The sequence below is a fragment of the Kwoniella shandongensis genome, chromosome 6, assembly GCF_008629635.2.
Source record: "Kwoniella shandongensis chromosome 6, complete sequence".
NCBI lineage: Eukaryota > Fungi > Basidiomycota > Tremellomycetes > Tremellales > Cryptococcaceae > Kwoniella > Kwoniella shandongensis.
The window spans coordinates 1,253,234-1,267,491 of NC_089292.1; the positions used below are offsets into that span (position 1 = coordinate 1,253,234).

General features: G+C 49.1%; 6 protein-coding genes across 6 annotated transcripts; 2 read left to right on the forward strand and 4 right to left on the reverse strand.

Annotated features, from left to right (window-relative positions):
• Window positions 1-1,158: 1,158 nt before the first annotated feature.
• Window positions 1,159-2,419, forward strand: CI109_103749 (uncharacterized protein; the record flags this gene model as incomplete). The annotated part of the gene is made up of 3 exons (XM_032001748.1): window positions 1,159-1,230; window positions 1,310-1,399; window positions 1,496-2,419. The coding sequence occupies 3 exons, from the start codon at window positions 1,159-1,161 to the stop codon at window positions 2,417-2,419; spliced, it is 1,086 nt and encodes a 361-aa protein (XP_031863911.1).
• Window positions 2,420-2,755: 336 nt separating this feature from the next.
• CI109_103750 (arginine-tRNA ligase) lies at window positions 2,756-5,294 on the reverse strand (the record flags this gene model as incomplete). Its single annotated transcript, XM_032001747.1, has 8 exons — window positions 2,756-3,182; window positions 3,250-3,625; window positions 3,684-3,929; window positions 3,989-4,189; window positions 4,251-4,528; window positions 4,650-4,717; window positions 4,789-4,883; window positions 5,102-5,294. 8 exons carry the CDS (start codon window positions 5,292-5,294, stop codon window positions 2,756-2,758), a joined length of 1,884 nt encoding a protein of 627 aa, XP_031863910.1.
• Window positions 5,295-5,853: 559 nt separating this feature from the next.
• On the reverse strand, window positions 5,854-8,148 carry CI109_103751 (uncharacterized protein; the record flags this gene model as incomplete). Its single annotated transcript, XM_032001746.1, has 5 exons — window positions 5,854-7,020; window positions 7,077-7,269; window positions 7,323-7,701; window positions 7,763-7,815; window positions 7,886-8,148. 5 exons carry the CDS (start codon window positions 8,146-8,148, stop codon window positions 5,854-5,856), a joined length of 2,055 nt encoding a protein of 684 aa, XP_031863909.1.
• A 1,244-nt stretch (window positions 8,149-9,392) lies between these two features.
• CI109_103752 (uncharacterized protein) lies at window positions 9,393-10,686 on the forward strand (the record flags this gene model as incomplete). The annotated part of the gene is made up of 7 exons (XM_032001745.1): window positions 9,393-9,881; window positions 9,946-9,965; window positions 10,107-10,133; window positions 10,220-10,231; window positions 10,291-10,324; window positions 10,398-10,444; window positions 10,503-10,686. The coding sequence occupies 7 exons, from the start codon at window positions 9,393-9,395 to the stop codon at window positions 10,684-10,686; spliced, it is 813 nt and encodes a 270-aa protein (XP_031863908.1).
• Window positions 10,687-11,242: 556 nt separating this feature from the next.
• CI109_103753 (uncharacterized protein) lies at window positions 11,243-12,148 on the reverse strand (the record flags this gene model as incomplete). The annotated part of the gene is made up of 1 exon (XM_032001744.1): window positions 11,243-12,148. One exon carries the CDS (start codon window positions 12,146-12,148, stop codon window positions 11,243-11,245), a length of 906 nt encoding a protein of 301 aa, XP_031863907.1.
• Window positions 12,149-12,875: 727 nt separating this feature from the next.
• On the reverse strand, window positions 12,876-13,679 carry CI109_103754 (uncharacterized protein; the record flags this gene model as incomplete). The annotated part of the gene is made up of 1 exon (XM_032001743.1): window positions 12,876-13,679. The coding sequence occupies one exon, from the start codon at window positions 13,677-13,679 to the stop codon at window positions 12,876-12,878; it is 804 nt and encodes a 267-aa protein (XP_031863906.1).
• Between the last annotated feature and the right edge of the window lie 579 nt (window positions 13,680-14,258).

Genomic DNA, 14,258 nt, shown 5'->3' on the forward strand with positions numbered 1-14,258 from the left:
TTGATCTATAAATTACTTATCTCATATTCGTATCTTATTGTTGTCGGTCAGTCAGTTGAAACATCCGGTAGGGTGAAACAAGCAATGTCATGACGTTATTGTTCTTCTCTCTATTGTTCTTCTGTTCTTCTGTTCATGTGTTCTGTTCCGTCCTGTTCTACGAGCGATGGTAAGCGATCCACAAGAAACGACTCCTCAAGCATCTTCCGATCTGACTCACAGCTACATATCACGATCGTGAGATCAGAGACTAGATCGTGAGTCCTCCAGTCTGAGAGGAACGCACCCATCTTCGTACACACATACACACACAATTTGGAGATGAGAGGCACCTCAACCAAAACCCAATCGCTGCACTTGACTCATAAGGTGACTTCCACTTTCGGAAGTATTATTCGAATTGTTCCGGAATGCCGAGTTGCCGTGCCGTTTTTCCCTGCGTTTCAGCCTTAACCCTACTCCGCGAAGACGTTGGCACAGACACACACACACATGCACATGCACACACGATACCTTGGCGTGGGGTCTGGTCTGGTCTTTGGTTGCTATCGTATCGAGTGGACCAGTTCAGCAAGGACTCGCGCCGGACAGCAAAGGATGCTGATCCGCTCGGGATGATGGCAACGGTTCATACACGAGCAATGCACAGTGCACAGGAATGTGAGTTGAGCTTCGTCAGTATGGGATGGCAGTTAGTAACCATGACACCGCCATGTGCGTAGGATTGGAGCGCGTGTGTGTCGCTCGACTAGTCATTCAACTATCAATCAGATGTTCTTTGGTATTGATGACCAGTCGCATCTTCCACAAATGACCCCAGACTTGGTTGCGAAGAGCTGGACGTGTGTTCGAAATTCGAAAGCTGGACACCTGCGTCGTGCTGCACTTGAGGTTTGATGCGATATGGAGTCATGGACCAAATGCATTCTCAGCACAGATCACTTGGTCAGTCATACAAAGGGTAAATCTTGAAGTCGACGTTGAGTGATCTTCTATGTCGGGTCAGGGTGAGTTCTGTCTGAGCTGAGAAACGAATGCAATATCTGCCTGCCTTCTTCGTAAAACAATCCTTTCGTTTAATGATACAATGTCTGACATCATCCATATACTCTGATCATAAGCACTACGGTTCGAATACATCTTCCACACAAGAGGAAAATGTCAATAATCACTCCCTCCTGCAAGACGCCTCGTCGTGCTCGACCGCGAGACGTGAAATCCAGTTCCCAGGTAAGTCTTCGTTCTCCTCAACACCAAGTACAATATGGGTCTCATCTTAAGGACTGACAGAGACGAACTCATATGGTAGACGCCAATCAGAACTCCCGTTCGTAGCTTGGCTCCACTTCAGAACAACAGCTCAATTGCCAACATCCTCACCTCCCCGGCATCACAAAATGTAAGTATTGGTCGGCGTTGTGCTTCCGCATCTATTCAATGGCAGAGGGAAGCCGAGATGCAGATGAGCTGATGACTTCCTTGATGTACTATATAGAAGCCAGAAGGGAAGCCGGGTAAGGTTGCGAAGGAGTGTGAGAAATGGGAAGTTGCATTAGCGTTACGCAAGGGTTCGAGCAAGTTACCAATCAAGTTGAACGATAAGGACGCGAAACGACATCCACAACCTCGACTACAGCTTCAGCTTGATCCCCAACCACAACCACAACCGCGACCCCAAGCAAAAGTGGAACTACAATCGCAAGCACTGCCTTCTCCCCAAGACGACATATCATCGGTCGTCTTGAACACGCATACTCCAGTCGGACGAGTTGAATCGAGAGCGGAGGTTCGGGTGAACGATGTCGAAGAAGACGAAAAGCCAAAGTCTAATCGGAAGAGTGATCCCTCGCACGCCGGAATTCACAACGAGAAGAAACGAAAGCGAAAAAGATCCGACTCTATATCTACCTTTCATCCTTCGGTCAAACCCCCAACAACCCGCTCCGACTCCACACTTTCGTCTTCATCGTCATCGTCGCCCTTATCTTTGTCTTCATCATCATCATCATCATCATCATCGTCATGCTCTTTTATCTCCTCCCTTCCCGAACTTGCACTTGCCACAAGTCCTTCTCGTACCCCAGCACCATGTCAACGTACAAGTGAGCAACCGGTAGTTCCCAGTCGGTCAGGTTCTGGCAAAGAGCTCGAGTCGGGACACAAAGAAGCTGTTTGCACAAGCTCCAGCCGAGATCACCCTCTTCTACCAACAATCACAAAGATGATCATATTACGCCACCTCCACCACTGGATGTTCCCAAAACAAGTACCGCAACATCCTCCAATCATTCAGAACTTCGTACTCTGTCCTCACTACGCGATCATCTCATTCGTGAGACATCTCGACTCACTATCCAACTCCGTTCTCTCCAAACACGTCGTGATGACTCAAAACAGACCTCAACCCTGCTGCATATAATCGAATCACAACGAGTCAAGATCACTTCTCTTGAAAGGGAGATTGTCAGGCTGGAGTATTTGGAGAAGGAGGTGAAAGCTTGGAAGTTGACTTGGAAGGATACGAACGAGCAGTATCTGAATCAGAGGAAGGAGAATGTCATTCTTTCGGAGAGACTGAGTTTCATGGAGAGGGATTGCTTGAATGCGAAGTGCTATGCTGAATCTTGGAAGAAACGGTATGAGAGAGAACGGAGGGTCAACAGAGAGCAATTGAGATACTGAATAGACTTTGAAACTCTATGCAAACTGTACCAATCGGTGCATCGATACTGTATACTGTAGAATCTACCCACACCTACATCCTCTCTATAGGAGTCAAAGACAACATCCTCATAGCGCTGGCCAAAACCTCCCTCGTTGTGATATACAAGAACAACCTAGCCTTCGCCACCTCCTCATCCGCACCTGCAACTTTAACAGTCTCCCACGCTCCACCGACCAAGTGACTCAACTTGAAGCACCACGTCACCAATTGACTCGGCTCATGTAACGTGTAGGCGTTCTTGACAGCCGTAGGATACAACGCGAGATGGTAAAGGATATCGTGGACTTTAGGTTCGAGGAGATGAGAGACGTCGATGTCGTTGACGGACACCGGGACGGGGATGTTGGGGTTCTTTCGTTGGACGGAACACAGTCGGACGTGAGAGTATTGGATGAAAGGTCCGAAATCACCCTCGAAGGAAGTACATCGCTTGATGTCAAAGTCGTAGTCGTTGATCCTAATCACATGTGAGGACTCGTTGTAAGCCTCAATTCCACTTTGTGGCTCAAGCTTGTTGCACTCACCTCTTACCCGCCATATCCTGGATCTTGACAGCGGTTGTTCCGATGATCTCACTGGTACCCAATGGGTCCTCAACCTGCGCGTACTTCGCCTCGTTACTCCTCATCTGCTCGTGCATCGATTCTGTCGCCGCCTCGATAATATCCTCCAGGAACACGACGGTACCCTTTCGAGTTGACATTCCCTTGACGAGACCGAAACTGATGTGTTCGAGCTTGTCCGCGTATGGCTCGCCCATGAGTTCGAGAGTCTTGAACAGTTGGTTGAAATGAAGTGATTGAGCAGCTTGAACGAGGTAGATGTGTTTGTCAAACTTGTATTTTTGGTATTTGTCGTAAGCGCCACCGAGATCTCGGGTGAGGTAGATTGATGTACCGTCTGTGAAGCATTCATAAGCACCCGTCTTTACTTGCGTTCGATGGCACTCCATACTTACCCGCTTTTCGCACGATAGCCTTGTCCATCTTGAACTTTGTCAAGTCAACCAACAACGCTCCCCTGTCCTCGCATGTCAGGTTCTTCTCCTGGACGATCTTGACAGCCCGCTCCATCGACTCGGGTGACACCTGAGACTCTCCCCAGTAGACATCGAAGTGGACATTGAGCTTCTCGTAAGTGACCTTGAGCTTCTCGATGGACAAATCTCGGAATCGCGACCATTGAGCGATAGCATTGGGCTCGCCTGTAGTCCGCTTCCCATTAGCCCATTCTGAAGATGCCTGTAAGATATTTATCACTCACCATCTTCCATCGCCTTGAACACCCTCTTTGCTTGAGAGTGAATGCTGTCCTCATCCGAGATTGTTTCCCCGGCATCGATCTTCTTCTTCTGCTCATCCCTGGCGGCGTTGATTTTGACGTAGACTTGGAAAAGATGTTGGATAGGATCTCGCACGAGCTCCTCCTCCGAACCGAATCGATCGAAACCAACAGACAACAGACCTAATTGGTTAAACGTCAGCTTCATCCTACAGCGCGTTGCAGTACGGTCAAGTAAGCTCACCGTATTGTGTTCCCCAATCACCGAGGTAGTTCAACCTAGTCACATCCCAACCGTTCGCAGCGTAAAGGTTGGAAATGACGGTACCGATGATGGTGGACCTCAAATGACCAGCGTGGAAAGGTTTGGCGATGTTGGGTGATGAGAAGTCAATGACGAGGTGCTTGCCGGCGCCCTCGAGGGTGGTTCCGTAGGGAAGGGTGTGGTTTTTGGGCTCGTTGCGAGATGCCTCGGCGGTGAGGGAGATTTGTCGGAGAAGGTGGTAAGTGAATGACTCTTTGCTGCAAGGTCATGACGGGTTAGCAGATGCACCAGTCGGGATATCCGTCTCAGATGGTATGGCTAAGCAGAAATTGAAACGGGAACACAGCAGTGAGCGGGTTCATAGAGGAAAGGACTTACTTGAGTGTGAAGTACAAGAACTTGTTGTCCGGTGTGGAAACGGCAGAAAGGAAAACAGAGGGCTTGAACTATACAAGTATGACACATCAGCTAGGTTCTTCACAGACCAACGGGGTCGGACAACTGTGCGTAAACTCACGTTGTCAATGACCTTCTTGGCCCACACTTCGAGGTCTGCAGGCTTTCCTCGCTTGAACCTAACGATGGCGACTGAGAAGTCGATATTCTTCTTGCCTACGAGGGGAGCACCAGGTGATCAGTCGACTTTCCACACGCTCAAATGTACAAGAGATATAGCAATGGTGGCTAAGGAAAGGGCGAGCAACTCATAGCGATAACAAGGAGGAACAGTGGTTTTGAAGAAGGTTGCGCAACACAATGACAGGAACAAGCAAGTGACAAAGTGTTTCTTATAAGTCGAAAGATAAGATAGCAGCGGAAATCTTACTCACCCATCTCAACAGCGGGATAGACCTTTTCAATCTTCTCCCCAAATGCATCCGCCACAATCTGGGCCGTTGCAACTTTGAAAGCATCAATCACAGACCTTGCAGGGTCGGCACCTTCGACAGTTGGTAATTCGGGGAAAACAAACTTCTCCGGGATAGCAGAAGCGGGAGCTGAGGAGAGTGTTGTCGCAGACATCTTGCGTATTTGTATTTGCTGAGCAAAGGTGAACCTGGAGTTGGGACGTGAAGAAGGACTAGTCGAGTAGTGATTTTGGTAAAGGATGGGATTGGAGGTCAATGGACGAAGGGCGAGGGTTGTAGTTGGTACGCTGCGCCGATAGAGTTGAGGAAGGCGCGATCTGATTGAGTTCGCTGAAGAGAGAATGATGTGCGAGCTCTTCAGGAGTATGTATGTCGGTATGGGTTGTGAGACTTGACTATCTGTATACGGAAGGCAGAAGGAAAGATAAAGGAGTGCACACCGTGCTCATACGCTTTGACCAAAAAGTTGGGAGTCGAGATATTTACTATCTACGCCGTGAAAAAAATGGTACAATCGTGGGAAACTTAAAACGACTCATCCCCTTCAAGTGCAGCTTCATATGCGATAAGACAGCAAGCGTCCATAGCTAATCTCGTGTGTATAGCATGGCATGCATGGAGCAAGGTGGTATTATATACAAATCACTATAATACTTCTACGAAACGTTATTAGATCACTTCGTCTTCCTATAGATGATCGACGATGTCCATCCCTACCTCAGACTCTCCTCTGCATGGTACACGGGAGGGGGACTGCCTTGTCTGTCCTGACCGAAGGATTCTTCGTAGGGACTTTCATCGTTCCCGTTTCCGATCCCGATCGCAGGACTGTCCGGAAGGGCGATGCCCGCTGCATGCATGCCAACAGGGGGTACTGGTAAACGTCGGATCGCTCTTGAAGAGTTCTCCGAATCGCTGTTCGAATCCGGTTCGAGACTTCCTCGAGGCTTGGTGCCTTTCCGGAATGCAGCAGCGGAGATCTTGCCTCCCGTGGGAGCAACCGGTCCACCACCCAAAATCTCACGATCTCCAGGGTTCTCCATAGGTGTGTAAAATTCACTTGGACCTGGTGTGTAGGTCGGACGAGTGGGGAAAGTGGGAGCGGTGTGGTTCATTGAGGAGGCAACAGCCTCCGTATCTGGTGTCGGTGATGCTGGAGCAGAGGACGGGACTGGATCCGAAACAACGGCTCCAAGAGTGGACAGCACTGAAGGACCAGCAGCGACCGCCGGAGGAACGGGATTATCGTGCAAAGTAGTGGGTTCTGGTGTTCCCCCACGTTTGACATTGAGTGGTTCCCACGGTGATTTCAGATGCCCGTTCTCTTGCTGGTGAGGATGTGGCAGATCGTCGAGTTGCCCTTCCTGTTGTTCCTCCTTCTCTGCTTCCTCTTTCCATGCTGCCTCTTCTGCGTCCAGTTTCTTCCAAGCTTCCTCAGCATCCATCTGTTTCTGTTGCTCGTACTCGTAGTCGTGCTCGGCCGCAGGATCTGTGATGCGTGGGGATTCGGTGCGAGCCATATCGGCAGCAGCAGCGGTAGGTGGGTGGTGGTCGTCACTGGGACCAGAGAACATGACCTCTCCAGGCTCTCCTCGAGTTCCGCCGAAGTCGCTGTAACGGTGAGCAGGGAGCTGAGGCGGACCTGAATTGTAGGGGTTATGGATACCGCCGTAGGGATCCGAATGGTCAAGAGTGTAATCTCCTCGCCCTTTGCCTTCCGCCTCAGGGGATGCAACATTTCCGGGGTAGTTCGCAAACTCTTCCGCAGCAGCAATGCTTGAAGGAAGAGAAGGAGCTTGCAGAGCCGCAGCGAAAGGAGGCTGAGGTAATCCAGGCGGCTTGGGATTGTTGCTAGCGGCGTGAAACTGGACAGTAGAGAGCTATGGGAGCAGATTAGTGAAACGCTCTCCAACTCTATCAAGCAAAGAAGACTTACACATCGAGTGGCCTCGCTGACTGCATTCTCAGTCTTTTCGTAGCCAGTATAAGGAGCTCGACCGTATCCCACAGGTGTTTCTTCCAAGGGGATCTCCTCAAGGAGCAATTTCCCAAGCTCGCCGATGATACACATCTTCTCTCCAAGCTCCTCCAAGCCGCCAAACTTGAGCGATAAAGCTTCTTTAACGATCCTGCACCGTCGGGTCAGTTTGGATGCTTTCAGGAGAAGTTGAATTCCACTGACTGTCGCTTGAAGTCGCCAATCTTTGTCTCTTCCGTCATGATATCCTGATCCAGGCTTCTCATCTCACCTCGCAATCTCTCCAGAAGCTCAGTCTGCTGAGGTAAAGCCTTGTTCTCCGGACCCATCTTTGCCAACTTCCTCTCAGCTGTATCAGCCTTCTGACCGGTATTTCGTCGTCGACTCCTGAGCTGGGCAAGTTGTTCTTCACGATCCCGAATCCGCTTCAAGCATGTTCGCATGTTTGCTTGATGAGATGCGAAGACGTTGAGGGCTGTCGTCAGTTGACCGAGAAGGGTGGATGATTGTGTCAGGATATCCTGCATGTCGGGACCTTCTTGGATACCGTAAGGAGAAAGGCATGAAGCGGCTTTTTGGTTTTCTGGAAGTCGGAATGATCAGCTTTGATCTCATAATTCTGTAACGGCTTTGAGCTGACTCACCTATTGCAAGTTTCTCTGCCATCTGCAGGACGCCCTTCTCGGACGCGATGATACTACACAAACAAACGGATATGAGCGTGACATCCCCATCCCTCATGTTTGTTTGTCCGTATTATGACTCACTCTTGCAATGCTCTCACGTCCTTGTTTCCTAAGGCTGGCAAGAGACTCTGGTGTGCCAAACTACCCTTCAACTTCCTCCCTAATCCATCAAAGGCTACTCCACCACCATGACCGTCTCTACCTGGCGAAGCTGCAACATCATCATCCCCATATCCACCGCTGTGACCATTGGTTCTTGTTGGGGAGGTCGGTTCACCTACTCCAGAGACTTTACGCCCGAAGTTGGACAACGAGAATTTGCCAGATGTATTTCGCAAAGTCATCGTTGCTTGTTATGATATTGAAAGAAGAAGAAGATGAGTTACAGGTGGCAAGAAGAAACCACTGTATTTACCTTTGTTGAAAGCACAGTTGATATGAGTGAGTGATTGACCGGAAGTGGAGGCTGTGCCGCGTGTCAATTAGAATAATACGGGAACAGCAAGTTAAGGTATACGCACTATCACCAAGGTTTCAGGTGCAAGGTTCAGGTGCAGGTGCAAGGTGCGGAGAGGTAATAACAGTGTAAGTGGCGGAATTAGACGGCATTTCAGGAATTAGTGGCGCACAGTTTGCGAGCGGCTCGGCGCAAGTCAAAACGCTGCAAAGACGATCAATGTGAGCAATGCATCGTGTTTGTTGTTGTATGATCGACGTTCAACTACAGATGCATGACAGAAAACGACTGACTGTATCAAGTATACATACGGACACTATCGATCAATCCAAGTTCGAAGCATCAGCGTGCTGCTCGCCATCCTCTACGTCATTATCAATTGCTGATCCGTGCGCATGCACACACACTCAAACACACACCATGTCCCGTTCACCTCGGACCAAGGGGTCAGCTCTGTCTCTACTCCTACTGTGTGACACTCCTTTGTCCCTGTGCTACCCCTTTGTCCCTCGAAACACATTCGACCATGCTTCCGCGTCTCGTCGTCGTCATGTCAAAACACGATGCATGCATTGTTCGCTATTGTCCCTCTGACACCCTCGGACCCCTTGACACGATCGTGCACCACTGATTGAGTAATGATTGATGTTTGTCCACTGTGCTGGACAGCCGCGTTCTCACCTGTAAGAACATTTACTACAGTGCTGTGCATTGTCATATAGTAGCTTTTCATCTTCCATACTCACAGAACACGAATAATCACATTATTCGATCCGATCCGAGCGAGTACTCTTGAACACAAACACAACTCGTCATCAGGTCAGCAGGTCAGCCTCTTACATCCTCTTCAACACTTCAACTCCTAAAGCCCTCGGACAGCAACCTAAATAAGCAGTGTCAACGACACCCGTCATCGTCAAGACCTTTTTCTTGTCATCACCTGGAAACCTACCCAGTTATTAAACTTCAACCATAACTCAGAGTTTGCTCTCGTCTTTGCCACAACTACGCACTCTTGTCCCCAATATATCGTACAACTATCAATCTCAATCTCAATCTCATCTTTCGTTTCTTAGCAACATATTCTTGATTAACAATGGTCAGTCTCGTTCCTCATCCTTACTCCTCGCTATGAAGTCCGCTAGTAGACCTAACGTACGTTTCTCTAAACCCCCTCCATCATATACCGACGAACCTCGACGAAAACTACGTTCCCCTCCTCCTCCTCCTGGTCATATAAAACCGATTGAAAATCGAAATCACTCCGCCATGCCCAAACGTAACCGAAAACGATTTGACGATCGTCCCTTCCTTACCGTCCCATGGATGGACTACTATGAACCACCAAATACGACCGAATGGTTTCGACCCACTCCGAAATCGCTTCCTACGATTCTTCCATATACGACAAAATGGAAATTGCGAAATCCAAACTTGAAAACGTGGGCGGGTATGAAGGCATATTACGGTAATCCGATGATGGGTGGCATGGGGGGAATGTATCCCGGTATGGGAATGGGAGGTATGGGAATGGGTATGCCGCTGTATGGTATGGGAATGGGGATGGGCGGAATGGGAATGATGGGTAGTCCATACGGTATGATGGGTGGCGGGTACGGAGTAGGTCAACACATCCTGTCACAGCCTGCTATGCGATCCACCCGACTGACTAATACTCGGACAGATGCCAAGGTACGCTCCCGGGTAGGTCAATCAACACGAAACCTTTCTCTTTGTCATCCTTCACTGTTTCCCCCTCCACTCCCTTTCTACTCCCCTCCAGGACTTCGCTGCAGGCTCCTTCTCTTTCTCTATGTGATCCATTTCCTGATGAGATCTCCCTAGCATGTATGGCGGATATGGCGGTTACGGGTGAGCCAACTGTTTCCCATCTTTGCGATATGGATCGAACATAATGGAAGTTGACACTAATCGCCCTCTAATGTGGTGCCCAAAAGAGGATATGGAGGGTATGTTCCCTTGTTTTTCCTTTCCGGTCTTGCTTTGTCGACTGATGCCCCTGATTCAGCGGGATGTATGACCCAATGATTGGTGGTTATGGTGTAAGTTACTCATTTTCAGCTGCGATCTTCACGTAGACTCCGGTGAGATAAAGCTGAGCAGATACCGGATTAGGCGCCTTCTGCTGCAAGTTTCGTAGACGACAATCCAGATGCTCATCGGTGAGACAAGATGATACAAGGTCTCAATACAAGCACAAGTTTCTGACAACCATTCCAGTATCGAACATGCGTATCGACAATCGGCTCCAGACTCCTACGGTATCGGTATGGGCATGATGGGCGGCGGAATGGGTATCAACACTCTTCCCGGTAGTCAAGTCCTTCTCTACGGCCGTGGAATGCCTTATAACGTGAGCAGCTTCTCCAATGTCCCCTCGTTCGACGCTTATCCGGTTGTCTGACGTTTGGGGGAACAGAGCTGGTACGCCTGATGGACCGAAGGAACGTGACGAATACAATGAGTGAAGAGAAGAAGACTACGTGAAGTGATATGAAAGCCATACATGGGTATTTGGCGGTACATGTTTTCAGGCTATCATTGAGCGCAGGTCTCATCAGGATCATAAGGCCATATCGCCTATATTCTATGCATGTTTATAAACACTTCCAGAGCCACCAAGACTCGTCAGCATTCTCTGGTCAGTGGCACATACAGTCTAGAGGAACGACTCGTTGCAATAGCCAATGGTCGCGCGCAACGCTTATCTCTGTTGTAAGTTGTAATAACTACCTTGTCACCGGCAGAGATGTCTTTTCTGGTCTCTGGTCACTATCGCAATGCATATGAATGAATGATCCTGAAAGAATGGTGTTGCTACCCAGACTCCTCCACATGATGATGTACACTGATCTCCGGGGGACAACCACATACTGAGATTCCAATTTCGCGGTCACTTCAAGCCACTCAAGCATGATCCCTTCCCACCAGGCGGGCTTTGCAATCAATGTTGGTGGGCACTAAGACCGACGTCTCAAACGAGAGACAAACGAGGAGATGTTGTCACCGTGACGTTCGGCATGACGATGAACGAATTTCACCCTGTCCAGAATCTCTTTGTAAGCTGTCTTTGTCGCCTCGTCCGCTTGGTCACCGAATAACGTGTGATTGTTCAGAAACTGAAGACTCGGTAGCCTCGAGGTCATCCAGCAGGCCTCGTCGGCGATGCAAGGTACCGAGAATCTTTGCGGAGGAGCTCGATGATGTTCATATAGGTCTGCAACACCTGAGGTGTACTCGGAAAGGTCAGGTTCTGAAATGCCTGATTTGAGGAGGAATCGCTCGACCGTTCTCAACACAGCATCTTGACTCTCGTTGAGATCAACCCAAGATGATATCGGGACCGGCAAAGCCGATCTATCATCTGGTCGACGGAGGAATCGACTGTTTTCCCCGTTCTCAATCTTGTCTAGAACGCAGACACCGTGGATGACCGAGCGAAATAGACTGCTGTCGAGGATCGTATCGCCCCCAGATACTGTATGCCACACGAGTGAATTGCACCAAATCCGTCTGAGGTCAATTTCATTTGGGACCTTGGACACCAAAACCTTCCCATACGACTTCTCCGTATCGAAAGGTTCTGGAGTCTCGATTCCATCTGCCAAATTCCGGAATCCCTGTGCGAGCTCTTGATCGTTCAGTGAAGTCACAGTCCTTCGGTTCTCTGTTCTACCATCATCATATACATCGTAGGTCTTTTGTTCCACAAAGGCGGCAAGTATGTTGAGATGTATCCACTCGTTGTCACTTGGTTCATATGGTCCACGTTCGGGTCGCGCAGTGGCCAACAGGGAAGACGTGGGTACCGTAGTGGACGAAGGAGGAGCGCGATCGCTATCTCGGCCGTGTCTTGACGAGGACATTGGGGCTGTTCAGATTGGTATAGAAGTGTTCAGGAAGGTTACTGAAGACTGAAAAACGCTGGATGATAATCTTTCAACAATGCTGTACAGCAGGTGGAGTCTTGCGAAAGATCAGAATACAGTATGGAACAGGAAACTGTTTATAGTTAAAAACCGGGTTGGGAAAGTTGCCGCCCCCCTTCCCGCAGCCAGCGTATATGCCCCACCTCGTACTCGGGATGCTCCAAGTACGCAATTAGATCCTTTCTAATATACTAGCACGACACAGCACCAAAACTGCGATCCTTTTATAATTTTCGAAGGCCATGTCAAGATGTACCGTACTCCACAGTGTGGCTTTCCCAACTGTGGTGTCACCTGAGTGTGGCGATCGCAGCAGAAAGTCGACTCTACTGCTCTCCCAGTGGGCAATATTTAAGAAACACTTGCTATCGTCGTCTTGGGAGTAACTCTGCGATCCATATGAAGACCAAATTTAAAATGCACGTCACACTGCGCATCTTCCCCGACTATGACACATAGCTACATTACTCTGCCGCCTGAAAACCTGACCCGAGAAGTCTGTCTACTCCAAACCAAAAGTAACCACTTTAACAGCAAGAAACAAGTACGAATCACACAATCACCACTGCACTATCATAGGGGAATATTGTAGAAGCCATCTTTTGCTGTGATCAGTGTGTGAAGGGAGATATTGGGAAGGTTGACCATAGCTGCCTGCTTCAGCTCATTCTTGGGACAGTGCAAGAGATACCTTGCCCAATATGTGGTCATAGGTATCTTGGTCATCTTGTGTGAAGGAAGCATCGTTGACAATGAAGTTGCGCACCTCTTCGAGGGTGGGAAGGTTCGACTCCAAAGTGTAAGGCTGGTACGGGACATCTTCTTTGAACATTGAGATGTCGAATCTCCCTGGAGGCACTCGTCCGTGTCTCTGCACTTGGTTCCATTCGAGAAGTTGGGTCTGTGGGTTGCCTGACTTAGCCAGCTGAAGGTTGACGCTCTGTAACGTCAATCGATCGTTGTCGGTGAGTTCCACGAAAGGACGTGTCCTTACATCCTCAGAGGGCAGAAGGTAGCGACAATTCTCAGTTCCGTTTGTCGCCCTGTCCAGGACAATAATACCATAGACGACCGACTTGTCCAGACGACTGCCAATCATTGAATCCGAATCAGGAGTTCGACTCCATGGCATGAGGTTGTTGACATAGAGAGAGTGAAAATGTTCGTTGCGAGGAACGATTGAGACTTTTTCCGGATTACCTCCGATCTCGGTTGGCTCAACGATGCCAATGGCAAGGTTTCGAAGGCCACGACCGAGTGCAGGGCATTCCAATCCAGTGTACTCTACGTTCTCGCTCTCTGACTTGTAGGTACTGTCACTCGCAATTTTTGCCAAATGTTGGAGGCGCTCCCTCTCGTTCTGGTTCGGAATATATTTTCGACTTCTCTTAGCCTCCTTCTTGGAAACAGCCCTAGTAGACAATGTGTCTGCAGTAGAGCGGTAAAGACTGTAGTTGGACAGAGACATCTTGGCTCGCAGGCGTGACTGTCCTGTTGTGTAGTGTGTGTCGTGTATCTCGAATTGTATTGAGAATTCAGGGAAGGGCTGGAAAGGTAGAATGGTCGAGTTAGGCGAAACGGTTTTGGCACTGATCGCCACACAACAAGACATATGCAGTTCCCTTTCGAAGCACTAAACTTGTGTCCTGTCTCTCCTTTCTGTGGTCAGCACGTCTTAGCACGAAGGGTTTGTCCTTTCACGCAGTTCGAAAGCGGTGTCAAGCTATGGCTCACGGCGAAACATGATGTGGCTCTCATTTGCATACGACAACTAGCGATATTGTCAGACAGTCTAGATTCAGTACAGGCCAATATTCAAACTACATTGGGTTATTCAAAGAACAAGGGGATCGGCGCCATTGTGAATGATCGACAATCATTTGCATACGAGAACTATATCGCATAACCTCCAAAGCGTAACAGTATCTCAATTTTCCTATTTCTCGCATTAGGTCATCTCCGGAAACTGAACCTATCCGATCGCACACAACAGTACGCCTTCCCACATGCCACAAACCTATTCAGCTTTATGCGAGGGTGAGTCGAG